Here is a 17,775-nt window from a genome sequence, read left to right on the forward strand (position 1 = left end):
TAACATTGTTCACTCGTTCTCCCAGGGCCCACGGAGGCCTCAGAAATTAGTGACTTGGATGCTGAGATGGAAAACACTTTGGAAATCTTTAGCTTATTTTAGTAGCTATTTCTCAGACCTCACCATCAGCGCACAGCTATACGGAGAGGGCCTTCAGATGATGACCTCATACTGTGACCACCCTCTTGCTTGGCTCTCAAACATCCCCCCCGCCCCCAGGCAGTGCTGGCCTGCTGGCTCTGTCCCGGCCCGAGACTTCCCTTTGTATTTCTCAGGTTTTTATTGCAAAAGCTTCTTTCTTGCTCTGCCATCTTCTTTACCTTTTTTTTTTCTCTTCCCTATATATCAGTTTCTTTTTTTTAAAATATATTTTATTGATTTTTTACAGAGAGGAAGGGAGAGGGATAGAGAGTTAGAAACATCAATGAGAGAGAAACATAGATCAGCTGCCTCCTGCACACTCCCTACTGGGGATGTGCCCGCAACCAAGGTACATGCCCTTGACCGGAATTGAACCTGCGACCCTTCAGTCCGCAAGCTGACGCTCTATCCACTGAGCCAAACCGGTTAGGGCTCAGTTTCTTTTAAAGATTGTTTTCAATAAGAATGACTTATAACTTACCGATAATGGAATTCAAGATCTCACAGTTGCCAAAAAGATACACAGACTTCAGTGTGTGTGGTCACACGTTTGGGTGATGGGACCCTCGTTGGGAGGCGTGGTGGTGGGTCGGGTGGAAATCCGAGGCCCGTCTTCCTGACCATCACCGCCGGCCCGCGCTCCGCGCTTCCCTGTGCTGAATGGATTAGTGGTCAAAGTCAAAGTTGTTTTGTAGTCATCTGGCAAAATATTTGTCAGCTCTAACCACCTTTATCTTTCTACCTTCCTTTCTGAATTAAACTTTTTTAAAGTTTTATGGGGAAGCACCACATTTTTTATATCCTGTTTTTCACTTCAAGTAAAGTGGTGGCACTGAGAACGCAGTTACTTGGGAGGGAAAGATGACATTTGGGTGCCTCTCTGCTTCACCCCTAATGCTCAGTGTCTCCCCAAACCCCCAGACTTTGAATGGTGGGGCCAAGGCTTGGAAAAGGCCTGTTTTCTGGGCTGTGCACCTCTCGTTCTCCTGTGTTTGCCCTCTTGTCTTTGCTCTTCTTTTGGAATAAAGTTTGAAGTGGGCGCCTCGGTGTCCAGGTTACCGTTACAGAACTTTCACACCAGTTGCATGGCACTGCCCTTCCTCCCTTCCCTTTCTTTTTAGAGCTGGGAAAGGTGTTTTGTGGGTTAGAGAACATAAAGAGGAATTTCACTCATTAGAATTATTATTGAGAACTTGTTTTATCTACATCATCTATTTTTTTCTAGGCTGTCTTCTAATTTTCTATGTCCACATGGGACATAATTTTATCCGTGTCTCCCACACCGTGGAAGCTTACACTATATTTGTTTAAAAGAGAGAAACAAAGATAGAACCAAAAAATGCAATCCAGCCAAGGAGATGGGTAATGGAGGGAGTACGGTGATGGGCATTTGCATATTGGGTTCTGATGTCATCCTTCTTATATCTACTTCTGTGGTTTGGCCACATAACTTCACCACTCCAAGCTTCAGCCTTCTCTTACGTAAATGAGAAGGTTGTTAAATGATGTGTTTGCCCCTCACGTTGGTATTTACTCAACAATTACTTACCAAACGCTCCCTGTGTGCCCGGCTCTGTTAACGAATGCTGGAAACGCAGAGACAACCCCTCAGCCACAGTTCCCGTTCCCATCGATGCTTTACGGTCGGGAGGGATGGGTGCTTCCACGCTGCGTACCGGGATTTGTACTACTGGGCAGGATGTCTGAGGTCTAGTCCTGCTCCCGTCCGATTTGGGCAGGACCTTTACAAGGTATTTAAATGTTTGGTTCTTTCATTGTGTCACCTGGAAAACGCAGATAGTAATACCTGTCTAACTTGTGCAGTTGTTTTAAGACTCAGATAAGATAGTGTATGTGGGAATGCATTTGAAGACAGGAGTAGTCTAGTGTGTAGTGGAGTGTGCAGCAGTGTCTGTAGTAATGTAAAATATTTTATTTTGCAATTAAATTCCACATGTAATTCATTAACTTGGTTGGGAAGGCCCCAAGTTAACTTAATCTTGGAGTTCAGAGGTATTTGAAAAATATAAAGTATATCTGTTTTTCTCCTCTCCACAGAAAAAGATCATGTTAAATATGTTTTTAGACACAATGATGGCCGACCCTCCTCCCCAGTGCCTTGTCTGGCTACCTCTCATGCACAGGCTTGCCCATGTCGAGAATGGTAAGCAGAACTTGTCCCTCTCGTTCCTATGCTATCGGAAGTATGTGAACTGAGTATTTGTAATGTCCTCAGCTACTATGATTGAAATTGTAATTGACATTTGCTGGCACTCTATTATTTGAATTTGTGATTTTAGCTTTTAAAAGAAGAATATCTGTTTCTCAAATAAAGAAGTGGTGGGGGTCTTATTACTTAGATAGGATACCAAGAAGTAGTAATATCCTATATAATAAAAGGGTAATATGCAAATCGACCAAATAGCAGAACAGCCAGTTGCTATGACGCACACTGACCACCAGGGGGCAGACACTCAACACAGGACCTGTCCCCTGATGGTCAGTGTGCTCCCACAGGGTTCACAGCTGACGAGCACAGCGGCAGTGGCAGGAGCCTCTCCAGCCTCCACAGCAGCACTAAGGATGTCTGACTGCTGCCTTAGGCCCACTCCCCGTCAGTCAGACATCTCCTGAGGGCTCCCAGACTGGGAGAGGGTACAGGCTGGGCTGAGGGTCCCCCTGCCCTCTCTCCTCCTGCCCCCCCGAGTGTACGAATCTCGTGCACTGGGCCTTTAGTCAGGTCATAAGAGTTTGTGGTTCAAACTCCAGGTTTTCCCCCTGAGATTCCAGGGGGTTGTTTCTGGCTTGAGTCCACCTGGCTTAGCCATGGCTTCTCTTTTCCTTTAATTTTTAAAAATCATAGGTAAAAAATTGGATATATTCAATATCAAGCACTAAAACTGTGTTTTAATTGTTTGAAGGAAAGTAGCTAAGATAGAATTTAGTACTGGGTTTCACACATCTTCAGTTCTTTCCTTTAATACTTATTTTACCTTGAATTATTCTCAGTATCCTTTCTAGTAATTTGGCTTAAATCTTTGTTCCACTTGGTATTGAAATGGCACTTATCTCTTAGTAACGTCGTAATTTTTTCTGCTGCTGCTGCTATCAGTTTATCTCCTTGTGTAGGTTGAGTTTATTAAAGGGAAGGCTGTGGTTTTTCTACGTAACCTTCTCTCAGGGCTCTTCCTGTCTCTCCTCATTCCACACAGAGAACAGTCGTAGCTGAAAGGCACTAAAAAGCAGAGGCCTCTTTTTTCCCCTCCTAAGAATGAGACACACATCTGTGCTTTTTTATCTTCTCTGCTATCCATACTCTTTAAAAAAATATTTATTTATTTATTTTATTTCAGAGAGGAAGGGAGAGGGGGAGAGAATCATTGATCAGCTGCCTCCTCCACACCCCACACTGGGGATTGAGCCTGCAACCCAGGCATGTGCCCTGACTGGGGATCGAACCATGACCTCTTGGTTCGTAGGTTGACACTCAACCACTGAGTCACACAGGCAAGGCACTTTTTTTTTTTTTCTTTAACTGTGGCTTTAGTTTATAAGTACCTTAGACCCAGGATTATTTTTTTAAAGGTCCAGAATCTCTTGACTAGAGTAAAATAGCTATCTTTTTGTGTGTTTGTTTATTAGTCCTCACCCAAAGACACTTTTTCCATTGATTTTTTTTTAGAGAGTGAAAGGGAGGGAGAGAGAGAGAAATACCAGTGTGAGAGAGACACATCAATTGGTTGCCTCCCACATGTGCCCCGACTGAGGCCGGGGATCGAACCTGCAACCTAGATACGTACCCTTGACCAGGAATCCAACCTGTGATCCTTTGGTGCACAGGCCAGCACTCTAACCGCTGAGCACACCAGCCATGGCAAAACAGCTAACATTTTTAATAGGGTTTTTGGATAGAGATTTATACTATTAAATTATTACAGTATTATTGGTTCTTTTGGAGGCATTACTTTGAGAGCCTTTAAGTGTTTTAGTAGTTTCATAGCCAGTTCATTTTCATAAAATCATTTTGTATCTGCTATACCAAGTAGGAAAATCTTATTTGTCATGATGTATTATTATTCATATGAACATTTTATTGTGACTTTGTATTACTTATTGATTACATTCTTATGTGGTTATTGATATTTTTTTAGAGACAGAAATATCATTGGAATACATAGAAAATAAAACATTACCTATCACACTAATATTTATTTACATATCTTAATATTTATGGTGAGAAATAAATTAAATTATGCTATTTTTAGTGTTTTTTGTTGTTGGGCCCTTTACTTCTCATGAAATTTATTACTCAAATTATATTGAGGTTACTATTCATAAGGACAGATATTTATTGGCTTGAGCAAAAATCTCACTTTTTATAGTGGCTTACTAACTCAAGTGTGTAGTATATCAGAAGATAACTATCACATGATATATTATTCCAAAAAAAAAAATACTTTACCAAAACCTAATCTTATTTATAATTGACCCAGCACACGTTGGTTCTTTCCTCATTCTGGTTTTCAGCGTTTTCCACCTGGTCACCCAGTCCACTGACTAATGTAAGCAATGGCTGGCTTTCGACTGGTTTGTAAGAGAGGAAAAATCACATAGACATACATGTTCAATCAAAATTAACAGAATATATCTGCTAATTTAATATTGATGTACAATGTCATTTAATATTAACCCAAAAGTATATGGAATTATAAACATTGGCTGCCCTGATTATGTTGACTGCCCTGATGTTAGCTCTAGATGGATTTGGGAGACTGTTGTCTGGCAGAACTCTGCTATGTTGTGCAGTTTTAATTTGGAACACAGACTCAGCATTTTCATGATTCCTTAGAAATTATTTGATGGCCAAAGCTTGAATTTTTTAGAGGAAGTATGCCCTTTGTATCTCTCATTCGTATTTTGCTTTTCTTTTGGTCTTTAGTGATCTTTTTTTTTCTTTAAATTACTTTTATTTTTTAAATATATTTTTATTGATTTCAGAGAAGGGAGAGTGAGAAAGAGAAAGAAACATCAATGATGAGAGAGAATCTTTGACTGCCTGCCTCCTGCACACCTCCGACTGCAGACCGAGCTCACAACCAGGGCATGTGCCCTTGACTGGAATTGAACCTGGGATCTTTCAGTCTGCAGGCCAACGCTCTATCCACTGAGAAAACCGACTAGGCTGGTCTTTAGTGACCTTATTATACTGTTTTCCCCACCTAGTGCTCAATTTATTTATTTTTTGACTCTTTATACCCTAGTTAACACATTGCGGACGGATCACGAGAATTCTCGTGTTTTCTGTTCTAAGGCTTGTGGCCAATCAAGAGAATTCTTGAAAAACGATATTAGCTTGTAAGAACATGTAATAAATAACTTCAAAATGCAATTGGTATTTAATTTTAAAGTGTGCCTTTAAGATTTATGTAAAACTTTCTTTGTACTCATTCAATAGAAACTTATCTGGCCACTGGGTAAAGCTAGCAATAAAACTACTGGTCTGCAATGTGTTAATATATATTTTTGGAAGCAGAACTAAAATTTCTTAAAATTGAGATAAGATTGGCTTTGTATATACAGTGCTAGAAAGAGTCATTCCGATGAGGATTTGAATACCGTATCCCTCTTTCCCATTGACTTTCATTTCTTCCATTCAGCATTGATTTGCCAGAGGGAACAAATATGCTACCAACATTTACTAGTAAAAGTATAAATAGTGGGGGGTGAAGGGGCCTAAATATGTTGGCAGAAGATGGTTTGACTTCGGGTGGTGACACATAGTGCAATCAATATACAGATCTAGTAACAGAAATGTACACTTGAAACCTATATGATCCTATTAACCAGTGCCACCCAATAAATTTAATTAAAAATAAATAAAAGTATGACTAGCAGTCTATACCACACAGTTGTGCATTGTCCACGTCCCACTCGGGGAACTGGACTGTCAGGCTGTAAGAGAACCCCGTGATCCCGTGAATCCTGAGCACCACCTGCCAGTTCTCACAAGGTACGAGGCCCAGTGAGGTGGAGCCGCAGGTCACTGAGTTTCCCCTCCTCCAAACACAGTGCCTTCACTGGTCCAGAGGACTTCAGTTCTCTGCTGCTACTTAGAGCTCTTAGCTAAAACTACTATAGTAACATGTCTAGCGTCACTTTTTACCAGTTACCTTTTGTGTCCAAGTGTGTAGTAGTATTTCCTTCAGCACCATTCGCAGGGCTTCAGTCCGAGGTGCCGTGTAAAATACCGTTTGCAGGTAACAGTGATCTATCACATACGCCCTGGCTCTCACGGAGTTTATGTTAGTGAAGGAAACAAACGTGCGAACAACCAACGGTGATATGTATCTTCAAACACCAGCAGGTTTGGAAAAGCAACTTCTGAGTGAAGGTCCCGATTTCCTCCTTACTCGTATATGTATCTAAATTTTGAGAAACGTGAGTTTCATTTTAAAGAAAGAAATTGGCTATTTTCTGAGGTGGTTGAAAATTTTATTTTGTTTATTGTTCCCTTTTTTTCTAGTAAATGGCTGGTTAAATGAACTAGGAGACAACTTGAAGTCTTCAGTTCTAATTTTGTTTTCATTTTTAAAAAATATTAGATGAGGTTTTCCACTGTGTTGACTTTGTTCCCCAAATGAAAATGATTTTTTTCTCCCTCTTATCCCATTCCTCGTCCTCTGCCCTTCTCTCGTCCCTGCCTTCCCGCCCTCCACAAGTCTTCCACCCCGTGGAGTGCTCCTATTGCCACTGTGAGAGCATGATGGGTTTCCGGTACCGATGCCAGCAGTGCCACAACTACCAGCTCTGCCAAAACTGCTTTTGGCGTGGTCATGCCAGTGGTCCTCACAGCAACCAGCACCAGATGAAGGAGCATTCCTCTTGGGTAATTGCTTTATTTTCAGTCTGTGTCCTCAGCTGTTCGTCTGTTTCATCGATAGCAGCACTTGGGCCTATTTCGGGGTAGATGCCTATAAATGAGGATTCGGTGTCATAAGATCTTAATACTGACATTCAGGACGGGGTTTGCAAATATGTTGTACTTCATCACTTGATTTTAAAAGCAGAATTTTTAAAGTTCTAGGAGATGGAGATATTATTACACTTGAAATAATTCAGTAAAATGGAATGTTGCAATGCCCCCTTTCCAAAGTAAAATGCGAGTTTCTTCTTATTTTGAAATTCTACAAGGTATCTCTCTCAATGCTTATGCTGTGAGCTTTAAGATTTAAAGTTCTTTTTTTAGGCAAATTTAATTTAATAGTGCAAAGAAAGCTGCATGATATAAAGGAGTTACGTTTTTGCCGCTCTAACGTTGGGAAAATACTATATTGCACAATTGCCACATTGGTGTCCTTACTTTCAAAAGTCGTCCTTTACATACCAGTACACTATTTAGGTGGAGGTTGATGTCTGATTTTTGCGTTGTGCTTGTAAATCATGTAACAAGCTTAGTGCCAATTTTCTTTCCTCTTTCAGTTTATTTCCAGAGTTTTTACCTTTTTCATTTGTTGGTTGGTTGGTTTGTTAAACGGTAGAAAAATATAGGTTGTCACCCAAAAGTATATACACACACTTTGAATGATTTTAAAGGCAGTGTTTATTAAAATACATTTCATGTTCAAAATTGAACTATCAGCTGTTAAAGTATATATAACATTTTTTGAGACACCTGGTTATTAGTATAATTCAAGATCAAGCTGGTTAAGCCTGGTCATTCTACTGGACTTTAAGTAACAAAAAAAGTGGTGTGTGTGTTTTTTTCCTTGTTAGCTTTCATAAAACTAACCAAGAAAAAGCAAGTAAGTTTATATCAGAGATTAGTGTGTGTGTGTTTTTTTTAAAAAAAGAACAGACTGCAACCAAGTGTGTACTTGACTTCCTACATCTGATGATGTGTTAGAGATAAAAAAAATTTTTTTTATTAGTTTTTCAGTTACAGTTAACCATAAAATTTTGTTAAATAGAAGATCCTGTTCTGAGTCTTGTTACATTGTAAATGCCAGTATTTTTCTGAGGAGTTATTTTAAACTTTTAGAATGGATTGTGAGGAAACAGTTGGACTTGCTGGTAGCCCCTGAGTTCAATACACTCCCACCCCGTGTGGGCCTTTCCAGCAGGGAGTGGAGCCTCGTCGCTTACGGCTCTGGGAGCTGGGGGTAGTGTGCCCTATGGAGATCCCTGGAAACACGGGAGGGGAAGAGGCTGAGCCAGGCATGTTCATGACTTCTCTAAACACAACCAGTCTGATTGGGAGAGGAGTGGGAGGGAGAGGAGTGAGTGAGGGCAGAGGGCAGTCTGGTGGAGTCCTGCAGAGAAGGTGACCCAATTAATCCCTCCCTCCCTCCCTCCCTTCCTTCCTTCCTTCCTTCCTTCCTTCCTTCCTTCCTTCCTTCCTTCCTTCCTTCCTCCCTCCCTCCCTCCCTCCCTCCCTCCCTCCCTCCCTTCCTTCCTTCCTTCCTGGTAATTATGGTAAAATATACATAACTCTTAACCCTTTCTTAATACACAAAGAGGCTGGGAATAAACCTATTCCCACTCTCGGACCCGGTGCCTCACATTCTGACTCTGCTTACCCCCATCTTCACTTTACCAAGAGAACTTTGACTGAATTCCCCTTGGTTACTCTGTGGCAGAGAAAGAGAGCGACAGACACAGAGAGAGAAGCTGGCTACATGAAGTACGCAGGTACAGTTTGTTAGTAGATTGCCTCAGTAGAGGTAGTTATAGAACTCAGTGGATGCTGTGAAATTTCACCTTTTTCCCTCCAGCAGATGGCAGGCTTCACCTTTGAACAAAGTTACTTATCCTTTTCTTCAAAATCTGCTATAAATGAGGAAGTATTTGAATTTACTGAACAATCTCTCTTAATTTTCTTTTTCTTTTTAATAAGTGTCCACTGGAGCTATTTGGGCATTAGTGATATTAAACCATTTCCTTTAAAAAATCAGAACAGCTCGTGTTGTTATAGACCTGGAACAATTAGGATTGTTGACTTGTTTTCTTGCCAGAAAACTTTTAGAACAGAACATCTTTGTCATCTTGGAGCATATAGCACCTTCCTAGACATGATACTAAAAGCATAAGCAATAAAAGAAAAATAAATTGAACTTCATCAAAATTAAAGACTTTGATGCTCAAAAGCTACTGTCATGAAAGTAAAAAGCCAACCCATTGAAGAGGAGGAACTATTTGCAAATCCTCTCTCTGATAAGGGACGTGTCCAGAATTATAAGGAACTCTTACAACTCAAAAAGAGCAGAACCCCTAAGTAACCCAATGAAACATGGCAGAGGCACAGTAGAATGGTGGCTACCAGGAGCTGGGGTGAGAGGAAAAGAAAGAATTGTTTTTTAATTGGTGTAAAGTTCCAGATTTACCAGATGAAAAAGTTCAGGAGATCTGTTTCACAACAATGTGAATAAACTTAACACAGGCGCACACAGGAGGCAGCCAATCAATGCTTCTCTCACTTCGATGTCCCTCTCCCCCTCTCTGAAATAAATTTTTAAAAAACATATCCTTGGATGAGGATTAAAATAAAATGGATAAGCCCTAACTGGTATTGCTCAGTGAATAGAGCATCGGGCTGTGGACCAAAGGGTCCCGGGTTCGATTTGATTCTGGTTAAGGGCATGTACCTTGCTTGCCGGCTCCTCCCCTGCTGGGGCCCTGGTCGGCACTCCTGCAGGAGCCAACCAATCGCTTTGTTTCTCTCACATCGATGTTTCTCTCTATCCCTCTCTCTTCTACTCTCTCTAAAAATCAATGGAAAAATATCCTTGGGTGAAGATTAACAACAACAAAAATAAATAAATAAAATGGTTAAGATGATCAAGTTTATGTCATGAATTTTTTACCACAAAAAAAAAGTAAATTAACTGGAGGGAAAATGGGCAAATGATCTAAATAGACATTTTCCGAACAAGATGTACAAATGGCCAATAAGCACATGAAAAGATGCTCAACAGAATTAGTCATTAGGGAAATGTCTAATCAAAACTGACATTGCCCTGGCTACTGTGGCTAAGTTGATAAAAGTATCGTCCCTTTCACTGAAAAGTCTTTGGTTTGATTTCTGGTCAGAGCACATACCTCTCTAAAAATACATGAAAATGTCCTTGTGTGAAGATTAAAGAAAAAAAAAAAGACAATGACAAGTGCTGATGAGAATGTGAAGAAATAGGAACCCTAATACACTGCTGGTGGGAATGTAAAATACAGAGAAATGAATAAAATACGAAGAATGTAGGTTGTTTAGAGAGAAATGACGCCATGAGGGAGACAAGGGGTTAATTGAAGGTCGTAGGCTCAGTGGAGTGTAGGTCCCACTGGGGTTGAAGGCAAGGGTTCTGGGAGTCAGCTTGGAAGATAGAAGTTGGTATGAGAGTGGGGTGTTCAAGATTGTGATTTTAGACGATGTGACATTAAAATGTCCTGCGATGTGACTGTGAAACTGGTGGCCAGTGTGGAGTGGGGGAAAGGTTGTTGAGGGAGAGGAGTTCAGTGAAGACCAGTGTGCAAATTTTCTAGGGCTGCCATAGAAATTACCAGAAACTTGGTGGCTTAAAACAAATTTACTCTCTCACAGTTCTGGATGCCCCAAGTTTGAAACCAAGATGTCTAGGGCAGCCGTGATCTCCAGAGATACAGAACCACGAGGAGATACATAAATAGAAAGGTATTTGTTATAAGGAGTTGGCTCACGTGATTGTGGAGGCTGATAAGTCTCAAGATCTGCGGGTTGAGTTGGGACGCTGGAGACCCTGGACAGCTGATGGTGCAGTTCCAGGCGGAGTCTGAAGGCCTTTGACCAGGAGAACTGATGATGTAGTTTTGGTCCCAAGACCAGCAGACTTGAGACCCAGGAAGAGACAGTGTATCAACTCAAGTCCTAAGGCAGGAAAAAGCCAATGGCCCACTTCAAAGGTAGGCAGGAGGGATTCTGTCCTGCTCAGGGGAGGGCAAGCCTTTTTGTTCTATTCAGGCTTTCAACCGATTGGATGAGGCCCACCTATATTAGGGAGGGAAATCTGCTTTATTCTACTGATTTATATCGGAATCTCATCCAAAAACACCCTTATGGGAACATTCAAAATAATGTTTGACCAAATATCTGGGTACCTCATAGTCCAGGCAAGTTGACAATTAAATTAGCCATCACACCGTTCTTGGCCTTCTCCAGCTCCTGGTGGCTGTTGGCATTCTCTGACTGGTGGCTGCCTCACTCCAGTCTCTGCCTCATTGGTCATACTGCCTCTTCCTCTTCTTTCTGTTCTCTGCACGTCTATCTTACAACAACACATGCGATTGTGTTTTGGGCCCACTAAGATAATCCAGGAAAAAGTTTTGCTCTCAAGATCCTTAACATGTCTGTCTGGCATGGCTCAGTGGTTGAACATCGACCTATGGACCAGAAGGTCACGGTTCGATTCCCAGTCAGGGCACATGCCCGGGTTGTGCGGCATACAGGAGGCAGCCAATCGGTGACTCTCTCTCATCATTGATGTTTCTATCTCTCACTCCCTCTCCCTTCCTCTCTGAAATAAACAAAAATAATTTTTTTTAAAAAAGATCCTTAACTTAATTACAAAAAGATCCTTAATTACATATTTAACCATAAAAGGTACTGTTCACTCATTTGCCACGTAAGGTAATCTCAGATTCCAGAGATTAGGATGTGGACATATCTTTTTGGGGGTCACCATTCAACCCACTACACCTCATGTATTGGGGAGGTCACCTGTCTGGATGTTGAAGTCAATAGTAATGTTGGACTACACCATGGAGCAGGGGTCCTCAAACTACGGCCCGCGGGCCACATGCAAATACAAATATTGTATTTGTTCCCGTTTTGTTTTTTTACTTCAAAATAAGATATGTGCAGTGTGTATAGGAATTTGTTCATAGTTTTTTTTTAAACTATAGTCCGGCCCTCCAACGGTCTGAGGGACAGTGAACTGGCCCCCTGTTTAAAAAGTTTGAGGACCCCTGTCCTGGAGGGATAGTTAGGGTGTGAGTCTGATGACATGACATTCACAACGGGGGCATAAGGAAAAGGGGAAGGACCGGAGAATGGCAGCGACATCTCCTCCCCCTGGGGATCCAGATACTTGAGGGAGAAAGCAGCTGCTGCCTGAATGGCTTCCGGGGGAGCCCAGCCTTCAGGGAAAGCCAGCTTTCCTCCCAGAGCAAGACGGTAAAAGCAACACTCAGAGAAGACATTCTCAGCTAGAGAAGGGCTTGTGCTGACGGTGGACCGTGAAGACAAGTAGAAGGGTGTTGAGAGTGGAGGGTCAGTGGGAGACGGGTCCTGTTGGGATGTGCAGAGCCGTATGGGAACGAGAATCCAGCAGGGGCCCTGGGTTTCTTATGAGGCAAGCGTAACCCCTGCTAAAAGTTGTGCTGGAATTGGCCCCAGACAGTCTCCAAAGCAGATCACCGTGCTGCCGCGGTGAGGCTTGGTTCGGAGAGGATTTTGCCAGGAGGGGGCAGAGCCCTGGCATCCTCTCCTGACTCCTGTTAGTGGTGGTCTGAGGGCCTGGGGAGAAGTGGCCTAGAGTTCTCCCGACCCACAGCTAAACTGGCTGTTCACTGGCCCAGGCCCTCCCTCTGAAATTATGGACTTTCCAGGGTCACCCGAGAGATGGAGGAATAGGCTAGAGGCGCCCTGACGGCATTTATCATCGTTGTCAGTAGGCTGGTGGGGATGTTTTAAATATCGCTCTTTTTAGCATCTGAACATTGGCCCCATTTGACTGTGGTATTTGGATGTACTATTGATTCTTAAACCCATTTACAGCTGCAGAAGTGCTGAGTTAGAAGGCAGAGCATTTGAAATGGACCCAGCTGTTTAAAAAGATGGATGCTCACCAAAGACAGTAGTGGTGTGTGGCTTATGAAACAATAAGGCATCTTTTCCAACTGTGCTCTGGTTATTCTTAGAGCAGAGAGATGACAAGGAAGTTTTCCATTGCAGAGAAATATATGACTTCACCCAAACCAAGCAGTTCTTCAAATGAGCAATTTCCTCTAGCATTTGTCACTTAGCCACAGCCCTTTCTCCAGCTTTAGATCTTGCTGGTGCTCACAGGTGGCCTCCAGAGCTGAACGGGATGGGGCGTGTGTATCCTCTTCCATGTGTGGGAGGACCAGGGTTCTCTGTGAGACGGCACGTGAACTGCTTGTCCGTTTCTTTTTTTTCGTGTTTTAAAAAAAATATATTTTCTTATTTAAAAAAAATTTTTTTTTTATTGATTTCAGAGAGGAAGGGAGAGGGAGAGGGAGAGGGAGAGATAGAAACATCAATGATGAGAGAGAATCATTGATCAGCTGCCTCCTGCATGCCCCCTACTGGGGATCAAGCCCGCAACCCGGGCATGTGCCCTTGACCAGAATCGAACCCGGGACCCTTCAGTCTGCAGGCTGACACTCTATCCACTGAGCCAACCCGGCTAGGGCTGCTTGTCTCTACATTAACTCAGATACATCAGCGATGATTACCTGTTTATCTAGAACTTTGTGAGACCTATAGGTACAGGTTTAGGGTAGAACTGTTTCTCTAAATAAATGTAATATATGTGTATTGTGTACTCATTAAGTTTTATCTCCACTTAGTGACTACAAAGTGTCCAATTATGAAACGTTCCTGTGTTGTTTATTCATTAAACCTTTTGATTACCTGCGATAAAGCAGATGTTACGCTCCCCGCATTCTCTCCCGGGCTCGCTTCTTGTCGTGTAGTGCCCCCTCTCGGAACGCTTTCACGCAGTTCCAGGTTGGCGATGACCCCCTGGACACCAATAAATTTCTGCCATTTTAAATTCCAGCCCAGCTTCCTATCTAGGTTGAGACGCCTATGTTCAGTGGTCTTACGGACATTTCTATCTGGAAATTTCACTGGCTTTTCTGCAATACATTGTTCTAATAAATTTTCAATTGGTTTTTTTGGAACTTCCAGATAGATAACTGCATTGTCTATAGGAAACAACTTAGTCATTTTCCAGTCTTTATGCCTTTATTTTATTTTTTTAACCTCTTTGTGTTGGCAAGAACTTTTAGAGAAGTGCTTCCAGAAATTGCCTGAAAAGAGTCATCTGGCTGCTTCTTAAATATGTAAAGTACCAAGCTCTTCTCCTGGGAATTGTAACTTAGTAGGTCTGGGTTGAGGCAAAAGAATCTGCTTTGTTTGGTTTTGTTTTTTAAACAAGCCCTGCAGGAATTTTTTTTTAATCTTCAGACAAGTTTGGGAAACCCCTTTTCAGAGCAGTGCTAGATAATCATGGTGGTGGTCTTTGGTTCCAGGCTGGTGTGTCTGTGTCATGTGTGACACCGACTGCTGGCTCTGTTCCTGTCTTGACCTGTGGCAGTATTTGTAACAGGCATTGGAGTTGCTGTGTACCCAGGGGTAGTCGGACAGTGGTCAGTCTACCCCAGGCAGAGAGCTTTCTGCCCTGGTATTCCCTCAGTAAACATGTCTAGTGCCTGTTATGTTCCAGGCCGCGCAGAGAGCTGCTGTGCAAAGCAGCTCATGGCAGGTCTTGACTTTCCAACCCTCCTGCTCTCCCTCACCTCCAGCCTCTTCTGGGCCTCTGGCTGCCCGTGAATATACTTCCATGGCGCTTGTGGGCTCTGCACCTTTTGTTGTAGCTGATTAGACCCTCAGTTTGCCAACTCCTGACATATTGGTCCCACTTGTCCCTCATTCTGTCCTGCTATGCAGACTGTGACTTCATGTGAGCCGAGAACTATCTGCTCAGTGTATGCTAGAAGCAGCTTCTAAACCAGAGATGATTTATAGCACGCTGACGTTCACTCCTGTGGGGTAATGTTTTGAAAGCTTTTGCAGTTACACCTTTGGTCCAGGATTTTCATTTCTGTCTTTCACTCACAGGCAGCACGATGACAATATTGAACTATTTGCCGTTGCTTGTTTCACCCCATCTTCTTACTTCTATGCCTTTGAAGCTGCTGTTTTCCCTTTCCAACTTCTGTGGAGCCTCTAAGATTCAGCTACTGTCTCCAGGCTTTCAGTGCAGCTTTATAATTTTTACAGAAAGGTCTCGTATATGTACTTTACATGGTTGTTGCTGTTGCAAATGGTGCCTTTCTCCTATAGTTTCTTTGAGATATAACTTACATGCAATAAAATGCACCCACTTTACGTATGTAATTCAATGAGTTTAGGCAAATGTATATAGTCATGCAAATGCTATCTTTTTTGAAATATGTATCTTGTTTGTTGCTGCTGTATGGAAATGCAAATTATTTCTGCATTTTAATCCACTATATAGTCATCTTCTTTAACTTGCTCATTAATTCTGGTAATTTGAACTCATATTCTTTTGGATTTTCTATAATAATTATGTCGCCTGCAATAGTGATAGCTTTCTTTGTTTCCTCCCTCCCACTCCTTGTACTTTTAAATATTAATCATACGTTTCCCCCTTTTTGTCTTGTTAGTGCTGGCTACAACTCGAGTGCAATATGTAATAGAATTAAGTTAAGAAGAGTGACATTTAAAAAAAATGAACAAGCCAATATGAAGAAAGGACCAAATTGAACTTTGAGAAATAAAAATACTAAGGTTAAGCTCGGTCAAGGGGTTAAATAGCAAATTAGAGACAGCTACAGCAAAAGTTAAGGAATGGAAAATAGATCTGAAGAAATTAATGGGTAGAGAAATTGAATACAGATATAGGGAAAATGGAAAATGTGAAAGATAATTAAAGGGTTTGAAGAATAAAATGAAAAGATCAACCTAGAATTCTGTACCTAGCTAATCTGTTCAAGAGCAAAGGAAAAATAAAGATATAGTTTCAGAAAAAGTGTCAATGGGTTTGCTACCAATAGACCATTGCTGAAGGAACTAATAAAGGATATACTTTGGGGAGAATTAATTGAAGCAATGAGGAAGAAGTGGGATACAAGAAGAAATGGCACACAGTGGAATTGGTAAATGTGAATAAGTTTAAATAAGCATCATGTATAAAATAATAATCACTAATTTTGGTGGGCTTAAAATAAGATGCAACTAAAGTACTAACCAACTATGACATGAACATAGTTGAGGCATGCTTAGAGCTATAGGATTTTAAGTTACAGGATGAGGGTACAGATGCTGATTAATATTGTGGTCAGTGTTCATATTAGAATAGCTCGAGGAGGTTCCCGACTTGTCTGAGGACTTCATAGGCTTATGTTTCTACCTGGATCCCCTCAGATGGTGGCTTGGTGCTCAGGGTGATGTACTCAGAGAGAGTGGTTTGAAGTGAACATGACAGGAATGGCCTCCGAGGCACCACTGAGCTTTTTCCATTTGGCTGTTGTGCTCCCAAGTGTCAGGGCCTGTCAGCATGTTTCCTGGGCTAAAGACTGTGCTTTGCAAGGAATTGGCTCGAGGCTGATTGAAAATACAGTCATCTGAGCTCAAAAAACTTTCTTTTTTGGTGTGTCTTAGTGCCTGGTCCATGGCAATGTGAGGAAAACAGTTTCAGCCCTGGCACAGGAACACAGGGCAGCAATTACAGCCTGAGTCACCTCCCGCGCTCCACCTTGGAGTCTGCCCCTCAGTTGGAAACTCTGTCCCCACACCCAGTTCAGCCCAGTTTCCCCGTATGACTCCCACTGTGGTCCTCGGTGTCCCTCGTCTATTTCTGACTCCCTGCAAGAATGTCTCACTGTCTCAGGCTGTCTCTCCCAACTCCTGTGTGGCCTCTGAGTTCTTACTCTGAGTAGTTTTACCTGTTGAGGGCCTGTTGTACCATGAGAAGAGTGAAATGGGCCTATTTATATGAGCGTTAGTTTTCACACGCGTAAAATTGAGACAGTTAACATCTAATTTATAAGACTATTATAAGCCTATGTATGTGTGCAAAGCACCTACTGGGTGCCTGACACTAATTTCTTTCTCTCTTTTCTTTCTTTTTTTTTGGTTAATCCCCACCCAAGGATATTTTTTCCTTTTACTTTTTTTTTTTTTTTTTGTAGAGAGGGATGAGGGAGGGAGGGGAAGAGAGACAGAGAAACATCGATGTGAGAAAGACATCAACTGGTTGCCTCCCAAATGCATCCTGATGAGGCGAGGGATTGAACCGGCCACCCAGACATGTGCCCTTGACTGAGAATCGAGCCCACAATACTTCAGTGCGCCAGCTGATGCTCTAACCGCTGAGCAACATCGGCCAGGGCCTGACAGTAATTTCTTAATAAACATCACTTCCATTTCAGAGGGAAGAGTCAACTTAAAGACTATAGTTGCCCAAAAAAGGAGATTAAAATGAAAAAAATAAAACTAAATCATCTGACATTGGCACAGGGATAGAAATAGAGTATGTAGTTGGAAAATAATGGCAGTTATTTAATGATCTTGAGGCAATTGATTATCCGTATGAAATAAAGTTGGATTCTTTCCTCCTGTCTATAAAATAAAGCATTTCTAAGTAGATTGAAACTTAAATATGAAATGTAAAAACTATAAAACTTTAGAAGACAATGTGGAACACTATCTTTCTAATCTTAGAGGGGGAAATATTTCTTAAGATACAAAAGTACAAAATCCAGGGTGTCCCCCCAAAATGCATACACACTTTGATTATAAAGTCATTAGTAACATACAGTTCATTTTCAAAATTT

At 41.8% G+C, this 17,775-nt stretch overlaps 1 protein-coding gene across 7 annotated transcripts in view; it reads left to right on the top strand.

The window, feature by feature from the left end:
• DTNB (dystrobrevin beta) overlaps positions 1-17,775 on the top strand; it is a 138,736-nt gene that overhangs the window by 27,587 nt on the left and 93,374 nt on the right. For 6 of the 7 annotated variants that reach the window (XM_006104586.3, XM_014446891.2, XM_014446893.2 and 3 more), the window contains 2 exons: positions 2,200-2,305; positions 6,861-7,027. The exons of the other annotated variant lie outside the window; for it this stretch is intronic. In XM_006104586.3, the coding sequence (XP_006104648.2) occupies positions 2,200-2,305; positions 6,861-7,027 (273 nt within the window). The remainder of the gene's footprint in view (positions 1-2,199; positions 2,306-6,860; positions 7,028-17,775) is intronic. 7 annotated transcript variants of the gene reach the window in all.

Source organism: Myotis lucifugus, unplaced genomic scaffold, assembly GCF_000147115.1.
Source record: "Myotis lucifugus unplaced genomic scaffold, Myoluc2.0 scaffold_584, whole genome shotgun sequence".
NCBI classification, from domain to species: Eukaryota; Metazoa; Chordata; class Mammalia; order Chiroptera; family Vespertilionidae; genus Myotis; species Myotis lucifugus.